This window comes from Hippoglossus hippoglossus, chromosome 20, assembly GCF_009819705.1.
Source record: "Hippoglossus hippoglossus isolate fHipHip1 chromosome 20, fHipHip1.pri, whole genome shotgun sequence".
NCBI classification, from domain to species: Eukaryota; Metazoa; Chordata; class Actinopteri; order Pleuronectiformes; family Pleuronectidae; genus Hippoglossus; species Hippoglossus hippoglossus.
In genome coordinates, this window is record NC_047170.1 from 17,465,792 (window position 1) to 17,490,060 (window position 24,269).

At 42.6% G+C, this 24,269-nt stretch overlaps 4 protein-coding genes across 12 annotated transcripts in view; 1 reads left to right on the plus strand and 3 right to left on the minus strand.

Annotated features, from left to right (window-relative positions):
• dpp6a (dipeptidyl-peptidase 6a) overlaps positions 1-14,798 on the plus strand; it is a 168,678-nt gene extending 153,880 nt beyond the window's left edge. For all 6 annotated transcript variants that reach the window (XM_034572946.1, XM_034572949.1, XM_034572950.1 and 3 more), the window contains 18 exons: positions 2,850-3,004; positions 3,113-3,210; positions 4,055-4,178; positions 4,261-4,299; positions 4,493-4,600; positions 4,840-4,931; positions 6,057-6,104; positions 6,228-6,346; positions 8,018-8,089; positions 9,147-9,254; positions 10,066-10,135; positions 10,527-10,721; positions 11,030-11,084; positions 11,184-11,283; positions 12,014-12,072; positions 12,171-12,243; positions 12,333-12,406; positions 13,085-14,798. In XM_034572946.1, the coding sequence (XP_034428837.1) occupies positions 2,850-3,004; positions 3,113-3,210; positions 4,055-4,178; positions 4,261-4,299; positions 4,493-4,600; positions 4,840-4,931; positions 6,057-6,104; positions 6,228-6,346; positions 8,018-8,089; positions 9,147-9,254; positions 10,066-10,135; positions 10,527-10,721; positions 11,030-11,084; positions 11,184-11,283; positions 12,014-12,072; positions 12,171-12,243; positions 12,333-12,406; positions 13,085-13,234 (1,739 nt within the window). In that variant the 3' untranslated portion in view covers positions 13,235-14,798. The remainder of the gene's footprint in view (positions 1-2,849; positions 3,005-3,112; positions 3,211-4,054; positions 4,179-4,260; positions 4,300-4,492; positions 4,601-4,839; positions 4,932-6,056; positions 6,105-6,227; positions 6,347-8,017; positions 8,090-9,146; positions 9,255-10,065; positions 10,136-10,526; positions 10,722-11,029; positions 11,085-11,183; positions 11,284-12,013; positions 12,073-12,170; positions 12,244-12,332; positions 12,407-13,084) is intronic.
• LOC117754207 (apolipoprotein D-like) lies at positions 12,852-19,763 on the minus strand. Its single transcript, XM_034573005.1, has 6 exons — positions 19,620-19,763; positions 19,387-19,491; positions 19,185-19,306; positions 19,007-19,095; positions 18,624-18,936; positions 12,852-12,879 (listed from the first exon to the last, which is right to left on the minus strand). The coding sequence occupies exons 1-5, from the start codon at positions 19,695-19,697 to the stop codon at positions 18,701-18,703; spliced, it is 630 nt and encodes a 209-aa protein (XP_034428896.1). The 5' UTR covers positions 19,698-19,763; the 3' UTR covers positions 12,852-12,879; positions 18,624-18,700.
• ggh (gamma-glutamyl hydrolase (conjugase, folylpolygammaglutamyl hydrolase)) lies at positions 15,461-18,054 on the minus strand. The gene is made up of 9 exons (XM_034573001.1): positions 17,795-18,054; positions 17,588-17,687; positions 17,434-17,484; positions 17,029-17,113; positions 16,813-16,951; positions 16,353-16,459; positions 16,089-16,179; positions 15,863-15,997; positions 15,461-15,778 (listed from the first exon to the last, which is right to left on the minus strand). The coding sequence occupies exons 1-9, from the start codon at positions 17,922-17,924 to the stop codon at positions 15,660-15,662; spliced, it is 957 nt and encodes a 318-aa protein (XP_034428892.1). The 5' UTR covers positions 17,925-18,054; the 3' UTR covers positions 15,461-15,659.
• An 858-nt stretch (positions 19,764-20,621) lies between the features above and the next one.
• LOC117754173 (collagen alpha-1(XVIII) chain-like) overlaps positions 20,622-24,269 on the minus strand; it is a 48,878-nt gene continuing 45,230 nt past the window's right edge. For all 4 annotated transcript variants that reach the window (XM_034572932.1, XM_034572931.1, XM_034572934.1 and 1 more), the window contains 10 exons: positions 24,191-24,216; positions 23,988-24,086; positions 23,739-23,895; positions 23,562-23,644; positions 23,303-23,431; positions 23,120-23,167; positions 22,952-23,014; positions 22,486-22,683; positions 22,287-22,402; positions 20,622-22,202 (listed from right to left, as the gene is read on the minus strand). In XM_034572932.1, coding sequence (XP_034428823.1) covers positions 22,001-22,202; positions 22,287-22,402; positions 22,486-22,683; positions 22,952-23,014; positions 23,120-23,167; positions 23,303-23,431; positions 23,562-23,644; positions 23,739-23,895; positions 23,988-24,086; positions 24,191-24,216 — 1,121 coding nt within the window. In that variant the 3' untranslated portion in view covers positions 20,622-22,000. The remainder of the gene's footprint in view (positions 22,203-22,286; positions 22,403-22,485; positions 22,684-22,951; positions 23,015-23,119; positions 23,168-23,302; positions 23,432-23,561; positions 23,645-23,738; positions 23,896-23,987; positions 24,087-24,190; positions 24,217-24,269) is intronic.

The following is a 24,269-nucleotide window of genomic DNA, read 5'->3' on the forward strand; positions in this document are numbered from 1 at the left end:
TTGTAATCACATCTTCTTCCTGCGTCATCCAGCGATGATTTCTCTTTGTACTGAGGCACAAATTGCTGATGAGGCTTAGGAGACGCTGAGTAAAATCTCCCCACACTCCCTCATGCTCTCGCTCGGTTATCACCGGCCCTGTCACCTCCGTCAGCGCGCTGCTAACCGAGCTGTATTTATAGTAACACGTTTTTTTTTCTTCTGTTTTGCGTGTTGGATGGAAAGCAGGGTATGTCATCATGTCATGTGACCGACCTGCTTGTCAGCGAGTCCGGGGGGGAGGGTGTGTCCCCCGCTGTCAAATCTCATGCTTAATTGGATTTGGTCCATGTATATTTATCTAAATCTGACTTGTCAATGCACTTTATGTCCTTCTCAGGATATTAATATTCAGAGGGCAAATAACAACCCATTTTTCTGGCTTTTTTCAAGAATTACAACCAAAAGCTGTTTCCCCCTGTGCTGCTGGACTTCATGGTTCGAGCATGTGACACTGCTGCCCCCTGTTGGAAACACGTGCTCACTGTTTTCCCACTTAGTCGATACAGATTCCCACCGTAAGACTATTATTCTCAAAAGGTAGATTTGTGAATTCCTGCTATTAGCAGAGTATCATCCAAATGCCACCTGGGAAGTTTGATATGCTTTTCTCCTCCTCATTAGCTCGAGCTGTTTACCTGAAGCTGTCACCTTGTGCTCATTATTTCCCACCGGCCCCTTGACTCCTGGTATCTCATGCATTAATAATATCCTCTACTCAGTGAATAATGTAGTCCGCGCAGTGGGACGGGGGAGGAGCGGGGAGGAGATGAGACAGCTCACCTTGGCCGTCGAAAAAATAGAGAAAAAGAGACACGATCTCATTACTTAAGAGAAAGAAAATGAGCTCATCACAAGTGGTTCATTTACACTCTCTTCTTCTTTTGTCCCTTCGTTTTCTTTTGTTCACATCTCGGGACGCTGCTAGAAACTTAACGACTCTCTCCTTGACTAGTCAAGGTGACCGGGCGTCCCCAGCCGAGCGGATCCGACAGCCTGCCGGTTCCACTCCGCGTGGAAAGCTTTTTAAGGTGCCGCTCCTGGAGTTAGGAGGCGCCGGTGGAGCTGTCCATGCGGGAAATCGTTTTTCATTATTTTATTTTAGTTTTTTTCATCATTGCTAATGCCGGGCTGTGCTTCTCTGTTCACCACCAGGCAGTGAGACCCATTCAGTCCCTGCTGAGCTCTGCCAGCAGGGTGCAGGTGGCCGCACCACAGGCCAGGAGAGCAAAGACTGACCCGACTAAATTAGCCATTAGCTCGATTTCTCCTCAAGCCACGAGCATAAAGAAGTCTGGAGTTATAAATACTTTAACAGTGTCCAGCTCCGGAACAGAAGCTTTTGCAGAAGTGCATTAGAGAACAAATATACATAAGTGCTGCGGGTGATTGTCAAATGATGCTGCATCTAAAGTCATTCCACCAAAGCATGCACGGTTAATGAAAATGCTAATTGGTAGTTGATGTCTGTTAATTCCCCAAAGCCAGCACCCAGTCCTGCAGATAAACAGCGTTAATGAAATTTTAATTGCAAAAGTTGATATAAACGTAGCTCGTGGCGGATTCGAACAGGAAGTCGGGCGATTTCGATGGCGTCTGCGGCGGCGCCAGAGACTTGATGATGAAGTGGGATTGTCGCGGCCGCGCTTTATGTTGTCATGAAGTTCCCTCGGCGAGATGTTGTTTGCATAATTTCTTAATGAGTCACTGTGTGTTGACAGAGTCGTGTGTGTGTGTGTGTGGTCCAGGTATTACTCATGTTGTGGGGACAAATAACCTGTTAACACAGTTGCATTTTGAGGACTTGTCGTCCTAATGGAGACAAAAAGTCCCCATCATGTAAATCATTAGATTTTAGGTGAGGACAAGTTTCAGAGTTAGGTTTAGGCTACGTTAGTTTAAAGGTGAGGTTAAGGTTTAGGTTAGGCAAGTAGTAAGAATGGTTAACGGTTAAAGTAAGTCCTCTGAAGACATGGAGACACAATCGTGTGCGCGTGTGCGTGTGCGTATGCGTATGTGTCTGCTCTTGGCCTCAATTTTTTCTTTGTACTATAGAGTGTAACTGCTGCATAACTTTATCCACACGTCTCAAGGGAGGTAGTTTCTTGATGAAACCTCACACACACACACACACACACACACACACACACACACACACTCACACTCACACTCACACACACAGCCCAACCCCCAAAGAAACTAAAGTTATCTTTCTAAGTGCTGTGCAGTCGCACCTGGTGGGGAATTGCTGTTCGGTCCATTTGTGGGGAATGTAGCCGGGGTCTATTTTGGTCGATGTTCGGCTGTTGTGAGATTAAAAGCTGCTGTGATTTATGACCTAAGCATTCGCTGCGGTGAACGCTCTTGTGTCTAGGTTTAAAAAACAGAGCTGCAGAGTGAGTGAGAGAGTACACACAGAAAACAGGTCAGTCAGGAAGTAGCAGAGAGGATAACTTTTAGTTTTTTGCCACCTTGACCTGATTTTAGAAGATTTTTTTGTCCTTTTAAGTGACTTTAACTATCGTTTCCTATTTTTACAACTTACATTGACTGATTTATGTCCGCTCCTAATTATCGTGGCCAATAGGTGACAAGATTTATGAAAGAACAATTTATTGAGCTTCTGAATGTGCCACCAATGAAACTGCACTTTATACTTCCCCCACATCACCTGTTCATTTCCTGCTGACAGGTAACAACGCTGTCCTCCTGTTGGCCGGGAGCCATCTCGTTAATTCACGACGCTGCTGTGAGAGTTTTTTTATTCCCTGTCCTTGTGATTGATGGTCATTTTATTCTGTCTGTTCCAGAGGAGATCCTTCGCTCCCATGTGGCCCATTGGTGGTCTCCAGATGGAGCCAGGTTGGCGTACGCCACAATCAACGACACCCTGGTGCCCAGGATGGAGCTGCCCATGTTCACAGGCACACCGTACCCAATAGGGAAAGAGTACCACTACCCTAAGGTACATGTTTAAGCCTTTTGCATCACTGATACTTAACATTTAACACATTCTGTAACATAAACTTCAACAACAGACGAAGTGCATAGTTTGTTGCTCTTCTCTCGTCAGGCCGGTGAAGAGAATCCAGTTATAACTCTCTACATCGTGAACCTTAACGGACCTCTTCACACCATCGAGATGAGAAGACCTGATGATCCCAGGATAGGGTGAGACGTCTGAAATGTCCACAAATCAAACTTTCAACCAACCTTTCAGTCCTGCACAAACTTCACACCGACGACAGTCAGTGGCTGGAGGAATTATTGTATCGGGTTGTCAGTCCTTCCTGTTCTTGTGAACGCGATATCTCAAGTACATCTTGAGGGAATTTCTTCAAATTTGGTACAAACATTCACTTGGACTCGAGGATTAACTGATTTGATTTTGCTACAACTGCAGGGTCGTATTTCTAGTTTTTATAAGATTCACAGCAGCTCTTACACACACCTCCAATCGTGTATCATTGACTGGACTCCAGTGTGTGTTTGTTGTTATTGAGCGAGGTCCACCCACATTTATCAACCTAAGGACTTTGGCAATTAAATGATTTGTGTGTTATTTTGTTTGTAGATTTAACTTAGATGAAGAATGTACATAAATTAACATCAAGGGTTCACATACGTTTTATTGCTGCTGTAGATTCTGTAAATTCTATTTCTCCAGTGATAGATTTCAGCTAATGTGGTTCCATGTTCAATTCCATTAAGTTTAATGCCCTCATTTGCTCTGGTCGTTTTTTTTCTTCTACCCATTTTATTATTCCTCCTTTGCTGTGGCTCATTATACGACTGTATGCTGCTCTAATATCTCAATTTCTCTGCCAGAGATCATAAATGATTCATCTCTTTTTAAAATTCTATCATGATCTAAAACTAGTGAATGGAAAGATTCTGGAAAATGTTTCGATCATAATCCAATTTTCTAATATATTCATCAACCTGCTGATTCACAGACCTTGACATGTAAATACAGTAAAGTACATTTTTTTTAAATAATGTCTCTCTTTGCTAGTGAATACTATGTGACCATGGTGAAATGGGCCACCACCACCAAACTGGCCATCAACTGGCTGAACAGAGCCCAGAACATCTCCATACTGACACTGTGTGAGGCCACAACAGGCGTCTGCACTAAGGTACGACCGAGTCCAGTGTGCACGTTACGTGTGCGGCACGTCTTCATGCACCAAGTGAAAACTGTCACGCTTTTGTTTTCAGAAACACGAGGATGAAAGTGAAGGATGGTTGCACAGACAGGTGAGAATATATATATACTTATCTTTGAGTTGTCTATTGTGTTCACCTTGTTTTGGTTTAACAGATTAAAGCTTTGTTCTGGAAAAAATCTGAATATGACATGACAATGTGGCTGGATTTTGTAAATTGTAATGTTAAATTGTGTTTTTTTTACATTTGTTAAGTCAGTGATTTAATCAATGTGTGTCTTCAGAATGAGAGGCCTCTGTTTTCCAAAGATGGCCTCAAGCTGTTCTTCACTCGGGCGATTCCTCAAGGAGGCCGGGGCAAGTTCTTCCACATCTCCATGTCCATCTCCCAGGTACAAGGATGTTCATGTGTCGATTATTACTTCAGAATCAGAAAACATGTGTAACACAACAAAGTGATAAAGGTAGCGGGGTCATGCTGAAACAGATTTAAATGTTTTAAGTTCCTAGTAAAAAATCTTACTTATGTACAAGTCTGAGTTAGTTTATCATAGAAAACTATGAAAATGTGCTTAACTTGACATGTACTAAACTATTTCTCTTTCTCTGTTTACCTTCCGTCGCCCCGAAGCCCAACACCAGCACCGACACGCTGCAGTCCATCACCTCTGGAGACTGGGATGTCACCCAGGTCCTGGCCTACAGCGAGGAAAGCCAGCTGATGTGAGCACCTCACTCACAGCGACTCACAGCAGTGAATCAACATCTTTCAGTCGTTTTTTTTTGGGGGGGGGGGGGCTGTACACGTTATTTATTCCCGAGCAAACAAAAGTCACATTGATGCAGCATTAATTAATTTATTGAGCACTTATTAAGTCCTGTCAAGCTGTCATCCTCGCACAGATTAGGCATGCGGAGGCGTAAAGGATTTATTCTCTCTGTAACCTTGGCTTGACACGATAATCATGTCAGCCGTGTCTGAAATAATGAGGAACCATGACGTGACACATGAGGAAATAACTTTATGTGCTGGCACACGCAGCTCGAACACTGAAGAAGGTGATGATTAAAATGGATTTTTATCCAAAACCTTTTTTTTTTAAACTTGTATGTTTTCGTCCTTCAAATATAATATAGTAATATAACAGGTAGTTTTATGTGATAAGGAAGCTTCAAAATAAGAGGGTAGACAATAGGGTGGATGTTTCAGCACCATGGACAGAGATACAGAGCAAGAGACCCCATGTTTTAATGGCTTCTGTCTCTGTCCGTGGTTCTGAAACCAGGATCCACTGTTGCCGTCCAAATGATCCTGTTTATCGTCGAGCTGTGTCTCCATTATGATCAATGGCAAGTTTATAGCCCTGATGCTACATTTTGAGAAGGCGCCCACACGTATTGTCTATTGTGTTGGAGCCTCGTGTTCCTACCACCAGCTCATAGATCTCCAAACAATAAACTGCTCTAAATGTGCTCGGTGTAAAAAGCTCCCTCCGTCTCCGCTGCACCCGTGAGGAGTGTGACTCATCGCCGTCACTCCCAGATCATTTCACACCCACGCTTCCAGGCCAGGAGGCAACTGGGATCCGACTAACATGAGCTCACATGTGTTTATAGAAACACAGACGCTCTTTTGTTCCGCAGTGGTAACTGAACTCTCCCAATCAAAAAAAACTTTCTTCCCCACGGGGTTACGATTCGACCTACTTCTTTTCTAAAAGGATTCATTCCCCTCTTTCCCTCCATCATACTCTAGTAGGTTTTTGGGGCAGTGCTTGTATTTCTGCAACTTATAGTTCAGTCAGCTCTAATGCCACGATATGTGTTTTTCTGTTTGCATGAGTACAGATACTTCCTGAGCACTGAGGACGGTCCGAAGCGAAGGCATCTGTACAGGTAATCCCTGCTCCTGTGGCATTTGTACCAGTTGGTTTTGACAGTGGAAGCCGCTGACATTTTGCTTATGTGGATAAAAGTAGAAGTCTGCAAAAACGTTGGCTGTATTCTTTGTTTTCTTAGCGCCGACACATTTGGCTCGTTCAACCGCCGCTGCCTCTCCTGCGCCTTGTCCGACAGCTGTGGCTACATTAGCGGCTCCTTCAGCCACAACATGAGCTATTTCCTTCTCAACTGCCAAGGTAGCTAACACCTGCATGTCTCCTTTCTCTCTTTCTGCAACTCTCTGTTCATCCTCACAACTTTATGAAAGCAAGTGGGGCTGAAGTTTAACAGCACGGTGCAAGTTCTGCTTTTATTATGTCTCTGTGTTCTATGTGGAACAAGTTCAGCCGAATAAAGTGATTAATAATTAACATTTCTTGTTGAATAACTGTACAAAGACAAATAATAAGAGTTTATTTATTGATGAATAGAAAATACAACTCAGCAACAAAGTAAAACTATATAAACCTTTCTATAATTCTAACACACACTCATAACACATCCATCAGGATATTATTAAAGAAACTTTCTTTATTCCTCTGCTCCAGTAACAGCCAGAGGCTGAAGGCTTTATGTTTCATGTTGTGGACAAAAAAGGGAAAATGTCCTGCCTTGTGAACGCGATATCTCTCGACTGCCTTGAAGGAATCCTTTCACCTTTGGTAGAAAGATTCATTTGGAATCAAGGATTAGCTGATTTTGGTAGCTCGGGATCATGGTGGCCTCACAAAATATGTTTACTTGGACTCAAAGATGAAGTGATAAGCTGTCAGTGGTCAAAGGTAAAGGACACAGATCTTGTAGACAGAAACAACACTGGTTGGTGAAGGCATACAATCTTGTTTTCTGTGTTTGTCTTGGCTACACATTGAAAGGAGGCTTTCACCAATTGGCAACAGAAAAACATCACAGATCACACAGGACAGTACTTGAGTAACTGAAGGTCTGTGTTATTCTACAGTCGCTGCACTTCTTTGTCATGTATTTGGACGACTGGAGGCATCGAGCTGTCAACAGACCAAGTCCTTGGATGTCTCATCTCTTTGCAATGTTTAAGAGCCAGTTTTCATCAACAAGAAAAAAAGATCTTGGATCCTGTCGTTCCAATCCATCCACTTTTAATCTATACGCACTGTGCTGGCCATGGAAATACAGAGAGAACGAGGCAAAGCCCTTTTCAAGATCAGAAGAATATCAAAATGTCATCGCACTGTGTTCACACTGCCACAAAAATAGAGCCCGAGGTGTCAGAAGATTCCTGCGTGTGTGATCTGTGTCAGACTTGACGCTTCAAAGTTTAATCAAACAATCACCTCTGATCCAAACTAAGTGATCATCACTGAACGCAGATCAAGTAGCATGCGGCCGTAATGCCGTCAAACACCATCTCTGTCGACCCCACAAATCAATGAGAGTCAATGAAGAATTCATGTGATGAGGTTATAATATCATTACCACGAGAAGAGAGAGAGGAGGAAGAAAGAAGGAGGGAGCGAGTAGCTGATGTACCGTCCAACAACTGCAGCCTCAGTGTTCCTGTGCACAATTTGCTAAGTGCATCAATCACCTCATTGGCTGTCCCTCCTCGGGCCTCTTTGAGGTTTTAGAGGCTTTAGAGGGACTTGTGGCCTAGATATGGACGAGCTTTTCCAGCTGATGCATTACATAAATCAAGTAACCACCGAATTGCCTCTTTGTCTGACGGACGTGTCTCTGTCTTGTTTGATGAATTCAGACTCAGACTAGAAACGAAAAACATTCAAATTAAGCAGAATAAATAATTTACTGGTTTATTTGCTATCAGAAAAAAGGCTGATGATGATGATGATGAGACTAAAGAAGTGTTTCCACCCCACTTTTCTCCTCAGGCCCCGACATCCCGTTTGTGGCCATTTACAAGACGCAGAGAGACGCGGAGAGTGAGACACAAGACAGAGAAAGTGAGTTTTTCCACCAACTAAATCACACATGCTTCATTTTCCAGACTCAGAATGATGCCACAGACGAGTCCGCCTTGTTTTCATTTGCATATAGTAGCAACATTGGAAATGACCTTGTGGAATAGGGACGTGTTTCCACTGCAGTGACCACCTGTGCACTGAGTCATCGTTTGTCCAAGAGCCAAGTCCAGCTTGATGGAAGTAATCACATTACTCCTCACAATGGATGTACTCATTAAATTATGAGCTGCCCAACAGCAACATCAGCATGCTGTAATTTGATTACTACAGTGTGTTTGTGTGTTTGTGTGTTTGTGTGTGTGTCTGTGTGTGTGTGCGCCAGCCGGTGTCATCTTTTATCAACATGATGTCGCTGCCCTGACTTTGTTAAAACAAGTCTGCAGTTTGATTTTATTACTGCAGCTGTTCAACTGTGATTTTGTGGGTAATTGAGTTTGTTCCGTTTCACAGGCTGTTTCTACACTGACAGGTTATTCTGCAGTTAACATCACTGACATTTTAACGAATGCAACGTGTCATTAGGAAAGTGTTGATCAGGGAACACAGGGAGAGGATGCTGCCTGTGTTCAGAGTGCGTTTCCTGCTTCCCCTCTGACTTCAGCTTTCAGTGCAACCAAAGGCAATGAGCCGGCTGCACAAACCACCTGTTACCTGTTGAATAAGCACAGCTGGTTTCTCTTTTTAGGGCAAACTCTGGATTATCCAGGTCACAGATTCAGCTGCTCTCATGTCTGTGTCTGCGGGATTGGATTAGTTGAGGTTCATGTTGGAGGATTGGGAGGATTCTGATAATGTGTGGGCGTGTTTTCTTGTTTGAATTTACAGACACAGCTCCACACATTGTTTTCCATATTTGAATGAATAAATCATCAAGGTGATAAATATGTGAAATTCTAGAAAATAGCTGAAGAAGATGTTGTTTAAAAGCTTTTAATATGTTTAGTTTTGATTTCAAGATGTAACCTCAAATGTATAATTTGAACTTGAACCACGTCTCCGTCCAAACATGAAGACACATCTTGTTTTCTGTCTGCAGGTATTACAGAAGTCTACAAACTGGAGAGCAACGAGAACCTGAGGCTGACCTTGGATTCCATGCAGATGCCCACAGTGGAGTACAAAGAGATCATCATGGAGGATTACAGTACGTGTGTCACAGCCGGAGTCACGTTAAAGATCAGTAAACAACCAGAAACATGCAAATTAGATCCTGTACAATAAATCTGTGTCTGCGTTTATGTAGAAATGAGTCTTAAAATGTGGTTACATGTTAATTTAACAGTTTCTGTAGTGACACGAAACCAGAAACTGCTCTGAGGAGAATAACTTCACATACATTCCTGAAGCAGTTCTGTATGAGGAAGGGTCTTTTCTTAAGTTCTTAACATTGTCGAGTGAGCAGATCTGATCAACAGCAGCTGGAGGCGCTTATTTGAAGTTATTGCTGCCAAAGGAGGTTCAACCAGTTATTAAAATCCAAAGGTGCACCAGCGCTGTCAATGTGTAATGGATGTGTTCAATAAGAAACCCCAAAGATTATGAGATGATATACAAGATGATGATATTAGCTTATTGTTTTTGTCTATTCTACCGACTTAGATGAAGATCAGATCCCATTTCATGACAAATTAATGTAAAAAAAAAAAAAGCAATTCCAAAAGGTTCAATTACTTTTTTCTCCCACTGTAGTTAAATGTGATGTTTTAATTATAATATAATCTGATCAGTTAAGCTGCCATCAGGGCAGAAATATCACCGTTTTTTTACTTCCTGCAATTAAAATCTATTTGTCATTTGTTTTAGCGTCTCCCAATTAATTTGATTTCCAGAAAAAGAAATTAGTTGACGCACAGCTTGTAATTATTAAAGATAGCGGAAATTTAAAAGTATGAATTAAGTGTTGTGTTTCATCAGGCTTCATTGAAGTGTGTTTATTGTGTTGTGTTGTCTCACAGCTTTGTCGATGCAGATCCTGAAGCCCGCAGGCTTCACGGAGACGTCTCACTACCCGCTGCTCCTGCTCGTGTAAGTATCAGCGCACGTTTTCACACACTCACACATCGGAGACGTTTGTGTGTCTCACATCCACTCGTCTCTCCAATGTGTTGTTCTCATCGATGGAGATTTTCTTGGCAGAACTTTAATCAGACGTATTCATCAAACACAAGGATGCGTTGCTTTGTCCTCTAGACAGATGATAAATTCACTGCGGATGGGGAAACGTCTCCTGCTGTTCTTTTTATTCTTTCATTAGCATTTTTGCTGTTTTACTCTGTAACTCACATCTCAGCTTGGCCTCACGCGCTCTGCTTGTACTTCTCAAATCATCTTTGGAATAAATTCAACTTTCCAATCCTCTGAGAGAACCCCTGTAGAAACGTGTGTGCGTAATCAGTCTGTCCTTGTTAATGTGCAGCGATGGGACACCTGGTGGTCAGATGGTGTCAGAGCAGTTTCACATGGACTGGACCACGGTGCTGGTGAGCAGCTTCGGCGCCGTCGTGATGCGCTGTGACGGCCGGGGCAGCGGCTTCCAGGGAACCAACCTGCTGCACCGCATCCAGAAGAAAGTGGGCGTGTTGGAGGAGCAGGATCAGAAGGATGCACTCAAGTATGTTATGTGTAGAGCGGCACGTTTTCATCTTGTGTTCCTGAAAACATCCAGAGTGGACGGGTGTTAAATGGCGGTTTGGATAAGAGAGAGGTGTTCAGGACAATTAAAGCAAAGTTGCAAAATAATATTACCACCCTCCTGTTTGTTTTTTTATCCGGGTTCTCCATGTGCATCACTTTTCAACTTGACTTACTGAAGCAATAATGATTAAAGGTTCCTTAAAAAACATATTAGATTTCATACAAAATGTTGTATGATGACAAATAATTGTTTCCCTGACCTGAGCCTCTGTTTGTCTGTTGCAGTTTTATTTTGAAAGAGCAATATGTTGACAAAACCAGAGTGGGGGCTTTTGGACAGGTAAGAGACGTGTCAGTGTGGAGCTGAGAGGAATCGAACATGTGTCTGTGGACGTCACCACCTGTGATAACATGTGTCTAATGTACGTGTGTGTGTCAGGTGTATGGCGGCTACGTGACCAGCTTGTTGGTCAGCGGCGAGGAGACTCCTGTGAAGTGTGGAGCTGTGCTGTCGCCCATCACAGACTTTGAATTATACGGTGAGCGAAAATTACAAATCTGTAGCCTCTGCTCTGTGTCGTAAACAAATACAGTTTCTCTGCTGCGGCCGGGAAGTCGTCAAAAACAGGGAGAGGATGGAGAGATTGTGAATCTGGAACCTTTAACCCTGCAACTGGAAGTCGTTTCAGTCGCTGTGTTAAACATAAACATTAACCGTGTGAGGAAAGAGCTCGTTCACCTCCTCGTTGAGCTGCTGCCGATGCACCGGGAACCCAATCACACAAAGATACCTACACCGGCCTCACCCCAGCTACCAAAGGAAGGAAAATGTGTGAAATGCAGAATTGTGTGATGAGGAGGGTGATGGAGAGAGAGGGATGGAGAGAGGGATGGAGAGAGGGATGGAGAGAGAGGGATGGAGAGAGGGATGGAGGACGACGGCGCTCCTGTAGCCGTAGATTCACCGAGTCAGGAAACTGCAAATTAAGGAGGAGCTGGATTTGGCGGTGGGACGAATTTCTCATCTATTTGATTTCTCTCGCTTTGCCGGAGGGGGTGAGAGACATGCCGTGACACCGTATGAGTTCAGAATTGCAAAACGGTGACGGTCCGCGGCAGCTTAGAGACTTAAGAATATGTTCATGTGTGAATTTATCTGAACGTGGAGAAGAAAAACCTGAAAATGTCGACTCTTACTCCTCAAAGTGTCCAGAGAGAAACTGGATTTCGATGCCAATGAAAAGTATTAATTGCGTCTTTTATTTCCAGCCTCTGCATTTTCAGAGCGATACCTCGGATTGCCAAAACCTGATCCACGGGCATACGCAGTAAGATTTCATTATGACAGTTTTTATATCTCAAATTCCTGTTGATTATTGTAAAATCCAATTGATCCCATTTGCTTCTGTGTGTCTTTTCTCTGCAGATGGCAAATTTAGCACATAGAGCTTCTCAGTTTATGGACAAGAAGTTTCTTATTATCCATCCGACAGCTGACGGTAAGTCCAGAATTATTGAAACGTGCAAAGAGAATATTAAAAAAATCGAATCTGACGTTTTGGCATCTGTCTTATTCTTTATTTTGCAGAAAAAGTTCATTTCCAACATACGGCTAAATTCATTGCACAGCTCATCAATGAGAAGGCCAACTACACTTTACAGGTACGTGGTTCTACGTCGCACATCCAGTGTCTCTGCTCGTCTTTCTTTTCCCCGGTTCGCTGAGTCTCCAACCTTCCGGGACTTCTCCATCCCAGCGGGGATCCCGCAGCAGGCGGAGGATTAGCCGCTAACAATGCCTTTCTGCCACATAATGAGATTATGAGACCTCGGCGGGGCAAACTGCATTAACACCGGCACTAATCCAATTAAGAGACAGTGAAGAGCGGCTGGATGTTCGTCGGAGCTCGTTATTGACCAGCAGACAAGTTACTCTGCTCACACACACATTGACCTGGTTTCCCCAGCAGCTTCTGTGGGTTTCAGGTCAACACGAGTAAACACGATTACTCAGTTAAAATGTGTGTTAAGCTCATGAAATGAACGTCCCACTGGTGCTGGATTCATTTCTGATTTAATGAAAATAATAATAGTTTTAAAGGAGCTTTCTTTTTTTTATAATTTTAAACATAAACCCAGTTGATTGGACAATAAATGACTGAACCTTGAGCTTTTTTATTCTTTATCCACGTAGTTAAAATTATACAATTGCCGTGATTTTAATTTCAATGATCTACAATCAGAATTTTCATTATGAGAACCCTTATATATAGAGAGATCTGGTGTGTGGTGAGATTGGGAACTTCACCCACTTGTGTAATAACGTTCTCACGCCCTCAGATCTACCCGGACGAAGGCCACTTCATCCACAGTGAAGCAACGAGGCAGCACCTCAGTCAGTCCCTGGTGAACTTCTTCGAGGAGTGCTTCAGGCTACCGGAGCGAGTGTTTGAGGAGGCTCTGGAGGAAGAGAGCGAAGAAGAGGGTTAGCCCGGCCTCGCTGGGCTCCTGCGCCCCCCCCTCCCCCTGCCCATACAGTCATCTACCACAACACTGGCGTCCCAATAGTCCACAATATGCAACTCTCATCTGCTCTTTCACTGGTTTTGGTTTTGCATCTGGATTCCCTGCGTGTCCACGTGTTGAACTCGAGACTGCCCTTCCAGCAGCCGACGGATCTACTCCTGCATCCATCCTCCTCGTTTTGTGCCCTGAGTTCGAACCCAAAAGGCCGACAAGAGACCGCCGACTCGACCCGATGTTTTGGAATATACCGATCGACATGACAGGAAGCAGTCTCCTTCGCAGCGGGATGGACCAGCTCCTCCAGAGCAGTGGAGAGGAAGCACCGGCTCTCACACAGACTTTGACGCTGTGAGGAGAAGGAGCACCGTACAGCACATAACTCCAGGGCTTGTATATTAATGGGAATCAGACGCCCGGTGGGAAAAAAAAAAACGCTTCTGTGGGGCGTCTGGAAACGTGCGGATGCAGGAAATGTAACTATTTTTAAAGTCGTGAAGAACTTTCCTTGTTGGACTGTGGTCGTGTCCGTTGTTCTTATGTAAAATAGCACACAAACATTCACTCGGCTATTACGGAGACATTTTCTTTTTGGATTCCATGTTTGCCCCCGATGTTGGTTTCATCTTGTTGCCTCATGTATTCCAGTGATGTCGATTGAATTCAAAGTGTTTGGAAGAAAAGAATCACGATGGGTTTCTTAATGTTCATTTTAGATTGTTTTTAACCTGGTTTTAACAAATGTTCTTAACAGAAACTTGTTTTGGTCACTGTGCCTTACTTTGTCAGAACACATCCTGCTGTGGGACTCATTTTATTGGACTGGTTTGATGTTTGGGGAAATATATTTATTCGCGATTGCTCCCACTCGTTTTCGACAAAAACGAAGTTACAGCCACACCAGCCAATTAGCTTAGTGTTAGGACAGAGGCGGAGCTAGTTAGGGTTAGTTAGCTGTAGATCAATCTGCCAACCAGCTGCACACTGTGATTTAAAGAAAAGGAAATACATCTTCACACCAAGGTTATAAATGAACACGTAGAGAATCAAGAAACCAGTGTTTGTGTTTGTTATCGAACGTTACCTAAACTTCAAATCGGTGAACACGTGGTACAAGGTCGAAGGCAGGAAGCCGACAGGTGAGTCGTGTTACATTCTGAAAACATGTTTGCTTCACAGTCCAACTCATGGAAAATACATAATATAAAAGGATGAATTACTGAGGCACAAGTTTCATTTTCCATGTTTCTAATTTTTTTTTATTTAAATGGACATTTGTGTTACGTTTCAGTGCATGTTCAGAAGTTTTTTCGCAGCACTACCCCCCCGATCAGTTCCACACGGTACTTTTGACATCTTGAATGTTCCTTACTGGATTGCATAAATTACATTTCCAGTAGTATTGTGATTGAGAACCCAGTCTCGTCAGCTTGATGTGTAAATGTTATTCAAATATCATTTTATTCTAAATAGAGAAAAAAACAATATTACCTGAGTGTTATTTGTGCATAAAAGCATTTTGGAAATTACATTTGACTTTTCATTTCTCTTCTCCTGTTGCTGTCCTGGACTTGAGTTGGAAGTGGACGTTATAAATAACCAATCGCAGCGTGGAACTCTATCTCCCGTGGTTGAGGACTTTTTCCAAGACGCTTAACTTTGTAACCCAGAGCATAGAAGCAGATTTATGGCATGAAGGTAAATGTTAGAATAAAAAAAATAGATATTTTATCAGCGTACAATGTTTTTGGCTCATTTGTTTTATTATTTTTTGGCCACTTGGAATCTATGGAGCACCACAAGTGTCACATATAATAAAGTATTTCATTTATTAACAACAATTTGTGCAATTATAAATATGCATTCATAAATTTCTTTACTGATGATGGATCATTTAAAAAAAATCATTTACAAATTAAATAATCCTTTAAAGAATAATACTTTTTAAACACCCAGGGAAAACCCTGTAATATAAAATATAAAATCTATTTAAAAAGGCAGTTTGCTTAAATTATTGTACAACTAAATAATGAATCAATGAAATGCTTTGTTGTGATTTCTGTGACACTCGTGGTGCCTCTGTAGGAAGCAGCAGAACCCAACGCAACATTTACATGTTATCACTGTTAAAACGTTTTGGAATGTCAACACAAAAACATTCAGGGTAAAATGCCTAAACATGCAGACATTTTGTAAATCCTGCACTGCATCAAGATTTATGCTGCACATTGCTGCAAATATCCCTTTTTTCCCCACTTAAGGCTTTTTCAAACAATTTGATCAAAAGCAGCAAATAAAAAAGCAAACATGAAGATTTACCCGTAAAGATTCACAAGTGATTCATGCAGCCAATCAGCAGCTCGATGTGGAAAAGCTCATGTGCAAAGAGACCTCAGAAAAGATAGATCTGCTCGAAGGCGCTGTGATTCCCAGTGTAAACAGGATTGTAGTTGTATATCAGCGCTTTGTTCTCCCCCTCCTCGGATGCAAAGCTGTGGAAGTTCTTCCTGGCTGCAGGGAGACAAAGGGAAACTAAATATCCACATCAAGCTACTGACGATTCAAAGGAAGAACCACAAATACTGCTCCTCATACCTTCGCTGACGAAGAACTCTGCCATGTAGAAGGTGGTCCTGACGGCCGATGGAGTGTGTGGAATGTACGGCCGCGTCCATTCAAATGCATTTTTTTCCGGATGCCACTGTGTCGCATAAATTGGGTAATCATACGCTGCGGAAAGGTAAACAAAGAGGAAGGTTTAAACACTTCAGTGGGATTTATTCTGTTTTAAACTTGTTAAGTGATGCTGCATGTTTTCTACCTTCCACTGTTGACACAAACTGGGTTTTTCCGTCCGTGTTTGTGGAGAGAACTTTGTAAAACGTCTTCAGGTCCTCATTGGTGTCGTAAGTCTGAAAGGTAAGTTACCACGAAGCACATTAAACCAAACTCTGTGTTCTTTGTGTTTTTTTAACAGTGTCAGAAAAATGAGTTTTGGGGGTTTTCACTGCACCGTTTACCAGATGTTGTAGATAAAGTTTGACAATGGAACATTTTCTTGTCATAACAATAATGGACGACTTACCAACAAGGCCAAACTCCAGGTGTGAGAGTTTTCTGTCAGTGGCTCAGATGCCAGATCTTTCATGAGGTCAACTGGGAAGCCTTTAAACATCCGGCTGTCTCTGGTTTCTAGAGGTTGGGTCATAACATTGAGATCATTTATAACAAAATACATATTTTAGAAACTCATCAACATTTTCCAAAGGACATTTTAAAGCAGCTAAAGACGTCGAGTTTTGTAGCACAATGATCAAACAATCTCCTAAAACATCTTTAAATGAAACAATATGTAGTCTGGCATCACCAGAATAATGTTGACATGTTTCCAGACACAGAATAACATATCAACACATCATTATTTTGTCAGTCTAACCATAGATCATAGAAAAAATTGAAAAATAAATAAATTAGTGCAGAATATATCTGGATACATCCAAACAATACTGATTCTAGATCAGTAACCACGTGTATTTAAGCCGTACCATTAGTGAAGTCCAGAGGCAGAGACACACCACTTGTATTGGTGTTCGTCAGTAACGTCTTTCCACTCGTCAAATACATCAGCTGCTCAAACCCGAGGCAGGTTCCCCACACAGGGAAGTAGTCGCCTCTCTTGTTTGCCTGAAACGTTGCACACAGTTTAAAACGTGATCCAACATCAACAAGTTTAAAACTGGTTAAGTTTTAGATAAAACTACCTCAATAGCAAGCTCATAAAAGATTTTTGCAGCCCGTTCATAACCAGATGAGATGATGCTGACTCCTCCGCCCGGGTAGAGGATCCTGTTAGCAACACACAAACGCACGCACACACACACACACACACACACACACACACACACACACACACACACACACACACACACACACACACACACACACACACACACACACACAGGAAGGAAGAGGTTAGAGAGTAAATGTTTGGTATCCTGTTATGATATATACATACACGGTATACAGTATATAACCTCATGTTATATGGGGCCTCTTTCAGAAAGCAGGGTCAATGCTATACGAATAAAACTTGATTGATTGATGATTTTAAAGTTTATCTTCCCCCCCCCTATCAAGTTAACTTTATATCATAATAACAGATTTACCCATTGATGGAGTTGAACAGGGTCCGGTACTCCTCCGGTGTCTGGTTAATCCTGCAGGGACAGAGCAGATCAGCAGGGAGACACCATGTTTCCCTCCAGAGGGAATGATGCTTATGAAAGAAGTTAATAATTCACAGTGTCATGAGAATCTCACATGACGGGGACGACCCTCGCTCCTGCTGCCTCCAGGAACTTCACGTAGGAAGCAGCGATGTACGAGCTCTGGTTCAAATAAACCTCCTGAGCCAGAACCCCTGAGAGGGAACACACGTGTGAGACAACAACAACAACAACAACAACAACAACAACAACAACACGCAGGCGTTGTGTCGAGGAGGTGACGAGACAACATGGAACTCACCCACCACGGGCCTGTCGTTCCTCTTGGCTGAGGAGTGGAACGGGAAACACAGCAGAGGAAGAAGAAACAGCGGAACCATCATGATTCTGAAAGCAAAACAAACATCAGCTCGTTTCACCGCAGCCGCCATTAGTCCGCCGGTTACCGCACTTCCGGTTGGCTTCAAAATAAGAGCACGCCTGACCTCAAATAACCTTGGTTATGTCGTCGGTTTTTTTTTTCACCTCGTGAAATAAATTTAAATAAATGTGTGTGATATTTTCAACAGTGATCATTGGTCCATTTCATTTGTTTCAAAGCTGCCACATCCATTTAGATTGGGAAATATGTATTATTTAGTCAATAGGACAAACTATTCCATTCCTGTGAAATGACATTCGAATCCATTTGGTCAAAAAATAATAAAAGAAATCTGTATTTTAACTTAACAGAAACAATGTTTGAGATTAAGAGTTTTAAAACAACTACTTGTGTTAGTTCGGAGCCTCTAAACTCCCAAAAGATGATTGTGCTCACAAGATTGTTCCCACATGATAATAATTAAATCATAATACATTATTTTGAGAAGATGTTTGTGTTTTAATCACTCAGATGCACAAAGACATTCAATTTGACCACAGATGGAGAAAATTCAGCTGTTCAAGTTTTATTTTCACCTTCATGTTACACAATGAAATCATTGTGGCTCTCACACAGAGACACAGGATTGTCAGGAATCATTTCCTACGTCGCATCAAGGACATGATGTTGTTGATGTTTAGGATTTACATGATAAATACGATGATTTTAAATGGATTAAAAACAAAAAAATGTTTGACAGATGTAGAAGATAAACAGCAGATCTTAAAAAGTAAGATTCACATTTCTGTAAGAGGATGTTCTTGTCCCCTTTGTTCTGATCCTGCTTCAGGTCATGACATCACAACCAGTCTGGTTTGTAACCTTCAGTCTGTTCACGTCTACACCGGCAGCCGTCAGATCATCGTGGAGTCTGCTGACCACGTCCCCCGGCAGCACCCGGGTGCGAGCCAGGATCCAGGCGAAGTCAATGTGGAAAAGACTGAGGTAGTCTGAGCAGGAGTAGACCAGAGCGTAGGACTGGTAGTCTGTGGAGAGAACCCAGTACGGACCATCTGGAACACCTGGATACAGAAGTTATAGTAAAACATACAATTTCCCAAAAGATAAAAACTGCATCCAGCGTTAACCCACCTTTAAAGAAGCTGACCCCCAGCTTGGCAGGTTGAGACGGGTCTTTAACTCTGGCAACACCTTCGATGGAGTTTATCTTCCCATTACACCTTTACAGAGAGGAAGAAAAGGAAACTTTACATTAACGATTAATTCATATATATTCTTACATTAGAAGTAAAAGAAGTTAAATCCTTACAGCAGCTCTGCATTGTAAACTCTGACTGTCCCGTCAGCGAGAGGAGAATAAGTGGCCTGGACACATTTCCCTCTTTCAAATAGAGCCGGGAGCTTCTCTACCTCGTACCAGGTTCCCATGTACTAGAGGGGAAACAGAGCAGTTCGGCTGTGGCTGAGCGATACAACAAAACAGGAGCAGAAGGAAAGAGTCAGTGTTTTACCTGCGTGACGTTGAAGTCCTCTTGAACTGACGGCTGAGGGCATTTGCCGAGGTGGAGGGACTGAGCGTCGGCGGCCGCGGTCGACAGCAGGAGCACGAACAGCACCTTTCACACGGAAGCTAGAAGAGTTAATGTGATGAAGAGTGGAACGGTCACTCAGACAATACCAGAGGAGGTTTCACATTCTGCATATTACAAGTATTATCATTAGATTTCCTAAAGACGTTCAGTACCTGGAACTTCTTCATGTTCAAGTCGCTGGAGACCCTCCGATACAAAACACGATGTGAAGCAACAGCTCCCTGTGACATGTGCTCTGTCTTTTCAGCTCAGTGCAAACTGACCAGTGTTTGGTTTGCTGGATTCTTTCTTCCTCTGCACATCAGACCTTTGGAAGTCAAATATGTTTGAGGAGCTAAACTTCTGTCAACAAAACCTTTGACCTTCAGTACAGAGTTATCTAACAATCACATTCAGCTCAAACTACAGTATAATATGTCTGCCTTGTGCTGCCTTCAAGGTAACTGTTGTAGGCAGCTCATTATTTACTTTGTGAATTATTAATAATGTAGTCGGCTCAATAATAAAGATAATAAATGGCAACCTTGAAGGTCGGGAGGTTTTGAACAATAATATTTCTATGGATCGTTTCATTCATGAGTGGGTTCTCATGTTGTATTATGCAAACAAACAGGTCAAAGGACACGTGGCCTTTTGTTTCCTCATATTCCAATGCCGACCTCCAGATAAACTCCAGATAATGAACCAACAATAGCAGCCGCTGGTAAACACGAGAATAAAATGTATTTAAATTCAGGTTTGCATATGTTTTATGAGTAAAGAACATCTTTAAGGCCTCCAGGATACACAAAGTATTTTATATGTTTACAGCACAGGCTGTCTTTAAGTTGGCAGAGCAAAGATGGAAGTAAAGAACAAGAATATTTTTATTTTTAGTACATTCAATATATACGCAGACACACATGCATACATCCCAATCCTTGTACGGACCAAACTTATGTGTCTTTCCTTATGGCTATCAGATACCCTTTGTTTCACTTAGTTTCCAATTCTGAAATGTCTCAATCTTTAACATTAGAAATTAAAAGAGGCAGAATTAATAAATAAAATCCCATCTTCTCTTTGAAGTGAATATGTGACAGTGTGTTATATTTTCAGTAAGTTGAGTTTTTGAGTTATGTTCTGTCCTGCATTGAGAATGAAACAAGATCCGGTTATGAAAAGAAAAATCTTTATTCAACAAAGCACCAACATTTATACAAAAACATGTGCTCTCACTTTCGCCAGCATGAAATTACTTTGTAAAGTTTGGTTTTTTTGGATTGTGAAAATATGTTTTTGCTTGTTTAAATCGTGTGCATTAAACTCTGTGGAAGTTTTGCTTTGAGTTTGTCGACATTCTCCAGAAAAGTATGAGCTTAAAAAACAACTGTACAAAAAAAAAACTAAACAAGAAAGCTAAAAAAAAAAGTGATGAAAACAAAAACAGTCATTTGACAAACAATGAACGATAAATTACATTCTTAGATTGAATCATTTGATTTCATGTTATGTGCTGTGACGGTATAAATAAATCTAAATGGATTTAAATTAAATAGCCTAGAAAGAGCTGCTAAGGAGTGAGATCACCAAGGTGTAAGAAAAGCTACGAACACATTCAAGAATGAAAATGTTGAACTAAAAGATTGTTTTAAAATGAAGTACAGTGCAACAATATTTACTTTGGTGGCAACACTGGTCGTCTGGTCGTCCTGCTGTTGGACGAGGGACAGTTCTTAAGGTCTGGCTCTTGAAATGTTAAGTAAACGTCTCCTGAAATTCTTGACAAATATTTTTAAAAAAAACAATATCCACGACAACCTGTAAACAAAACAGCGAAAGTCGCATTTTGACACTTCTGTTGAAAAGTCTTTGGGGATCCCTCAGGGCAGGTTTCAGGTTCAGGTGCAGATTTCTGTGTGTCCTCGGTCTCGACTCTTAGTCTTTTGAAGAACGACGAGACGAATGCAGAAGAGACGTCTTATCCTCAACACACCCGGGTGACTATGTGAAGCCGCTTGTGTTGCTTTGTTTGATTCTCACAAACCCATCTTGTGGCATTTGTTTGGAAGTAACGGTTAAAGGTGCCGCATTTATCATTTTAACAGTAATAAATTATTAACTTTGAAAGGACAGCGTTAATGTCTCGAATTAATACGAAGACTGGCAGCCGCCATCAGGCTGTGCTGCATTTTACATTATGTGCCACAACAGTGGAGTTAATGGGAAATCCATCATGTTACTTTACAACACTCACGGACATTGTTTTTGCAAGGAATCCTCCAAACTTCACATTACAATAAATCTCTGTTTGTTACCGCATCTGAATCTTTCCCCTCACAAAGTGAAGTGGGGAGAAAAACAAGTATAAACATCCTTTTTGCAAAAGACAGGGGTTTCCTGCCACAAAATGCGACACATAGCACCAACCATGTGCTGAAAAGGACGTTCTTTGCGGAGAAAGACACATCGATTCCCAGAATGTTCCACGGTGGCTGAGATGGGTTCCTCGGTGGAGTGGTTTGGGGGCGTTGGGGGAGGGTTGGGACGGGATCTAAGGGTTTTTGTGGGTCTCGATGCAGAGGACGATGAACTCGTTGGAACAGCTTCGAGTCTGCTGGCCCAGGAGCAGCCCTGAGGTCAGGCTGGACGACTGACCCATGACGGACACGTGGTCCGCTTGCCACGTCTCACAGTGTTTGTCCAACACTCGGAAACCCCTGCTGGTGGAGCCGTGCCAGATGTTCTTCTCAGGCCTGGCGGATAGAGGGCAGAAGATGAAAACTTGACAAACTCAAGGGAACAAACAAAGAAGTGTGAAGTCATTGAAGTTTACTGACCAGAAGGGGTCGGCTAAAATGTCCCGGCCATCGAAGGAGTAGATGGGTATCCGGGAATTTACTGGTCCTCCGTCGCCGCTGAAAATCGCCCGCCAGTTCCTGAACATCACGTCTCCCTGGAAGACGACACAGAATGGGTGAGACAGGCAGAGGTGGAGGGTGAACCCCTGACAGACATCGAGCAGGGGAGCAGACTCACCCTGAGGTTGGTGACTGGCAGATTTTCACGGAAACCAGGGTAGACCACATGGACCAGGTCCTGCCTGTGGGAGGAGATGAAGGCGCGGTAGTTTGGAGCCAAGCCCATCGCCTTGGCCTGCTCGTAACACATGCGGTCGGCCGTGTCGAGCCCCATCAGGCCCCCGGAGTGAGGCTGGTTCAGGGCCACCAGGTTGAGCTGCAGGGAGAAGGAGCAACGGTCCAGTGTTAGTCTGGGGATTTGGATTTGAAACTCACTGACGACCTCATAGGACGTTATAGACCTTATATTTAACAACAAACCAGAGATGGGTGATAAAAAAACATAACAATTCTTATCGGAATGTAATTTTCTTCAATTGCAACCTAACAAAAGTTAAATATAAATAAAATAAAGGCACGTGTAATACTTTAAACTTAAATACATTAATTACTTCAAAATAAAAGTATGTGTGATTTCCACTCACCCTCTCTTTAACTGAACTTATTCTTTCTATCGTGTCGCCTCTTATCTGATATGCAACTCGAGGCTGAATGAATAGAAAACAGATGTTATGCAGATGAGCAACGGCCTGTACAATATTTCACAACAGCACTTTCACCGAGTAAAAACCATAAAAACAAGCAATATGTACCTCGTCCTGTGGAATGATGTTACTGGAGAGGTAGATCAGGCTGCCGAGCTGTGACGACACAACGAAAGACAAATCAAGGTTGTAAAATGGGTTCTGTATGTTGTGGACCCGTCATGTCTTCTATTTGTGTATATATAATCTACAGATTAACTCTGAATGTACAACACTAGTCCGAGTGTTTACCTGTAGCTCTTTCCATCCCTGGGAAACCTTGAGGAAGAGACTTCCTGTCCCCGTGACGTACGACAGAGTTCCCTCTGCGTCCCTGACCGTGTTCTGCATCATGCTCTCGCGAGTAGAAAAGGTTTGCATCTGACAAACAAACACAGAGAAGTCCAGTTACATGTGGAGGAGGTGGTGTGGTTGAATATTTATATACAATAAAACCTGTAGATGACATGTATACATATTGTGTGAGGCCAAAGGAAACATATTAACTTACAGATGCTGAGTTACCCGAAGATCCAGGAGGTCCTGGTGGTCCAGGAGGTCCAGGAGGTCCAGGAGCGCCACTGACGGTCAAACCTGCCGGAACAAAAACATCAACTTTCATAAAAAGCTCAGAAGATTCATATACAGTATTATATCATAAAACATAAGTATGACCGATGTGTTGTACCTGTGGAACGGTATCTTGAGGATGACGAAGAGGGTCCTGGAGGCCCCGGTGGCCCAGGAGGACCAACAGCACCAGGTCTCCCATAACCTGGGACGCCAGGTGAGCCGGGCATCCCAGGGTGGCCTGGATGGCCCAGTACAGACTCTCCTTTAGGACCCTGAAACATGGCAGGAGGTAGTTTCTGAGGTTAGTTGTCAATTCTTTGTCAGAAAGATGATGCGGTTGTGTATCCGTGGAACTTAGACTCACCACCAGTCCTTGTCTACCGGGGTTTCCTGGTTGCCCCAGAATACCAGTCTCTCCGTTGTCTCCCTTCTCCCCTTTCATTCCCTGGTCACCCCTTGGCCACTGTGATGACACAACACAGACACACAAACAAAACCTGAGTCTCATGGAACATTAAACCAACATGATTCACAAACATGACAAGAAGACTTTGGTTAGAAACGTACCCAGGCTCCTCTGGGCATTAAAGTACCTACAGAGGAGAAAACACAGGAAGAAGCAGAGAAGGAATTATGATATCTCCTT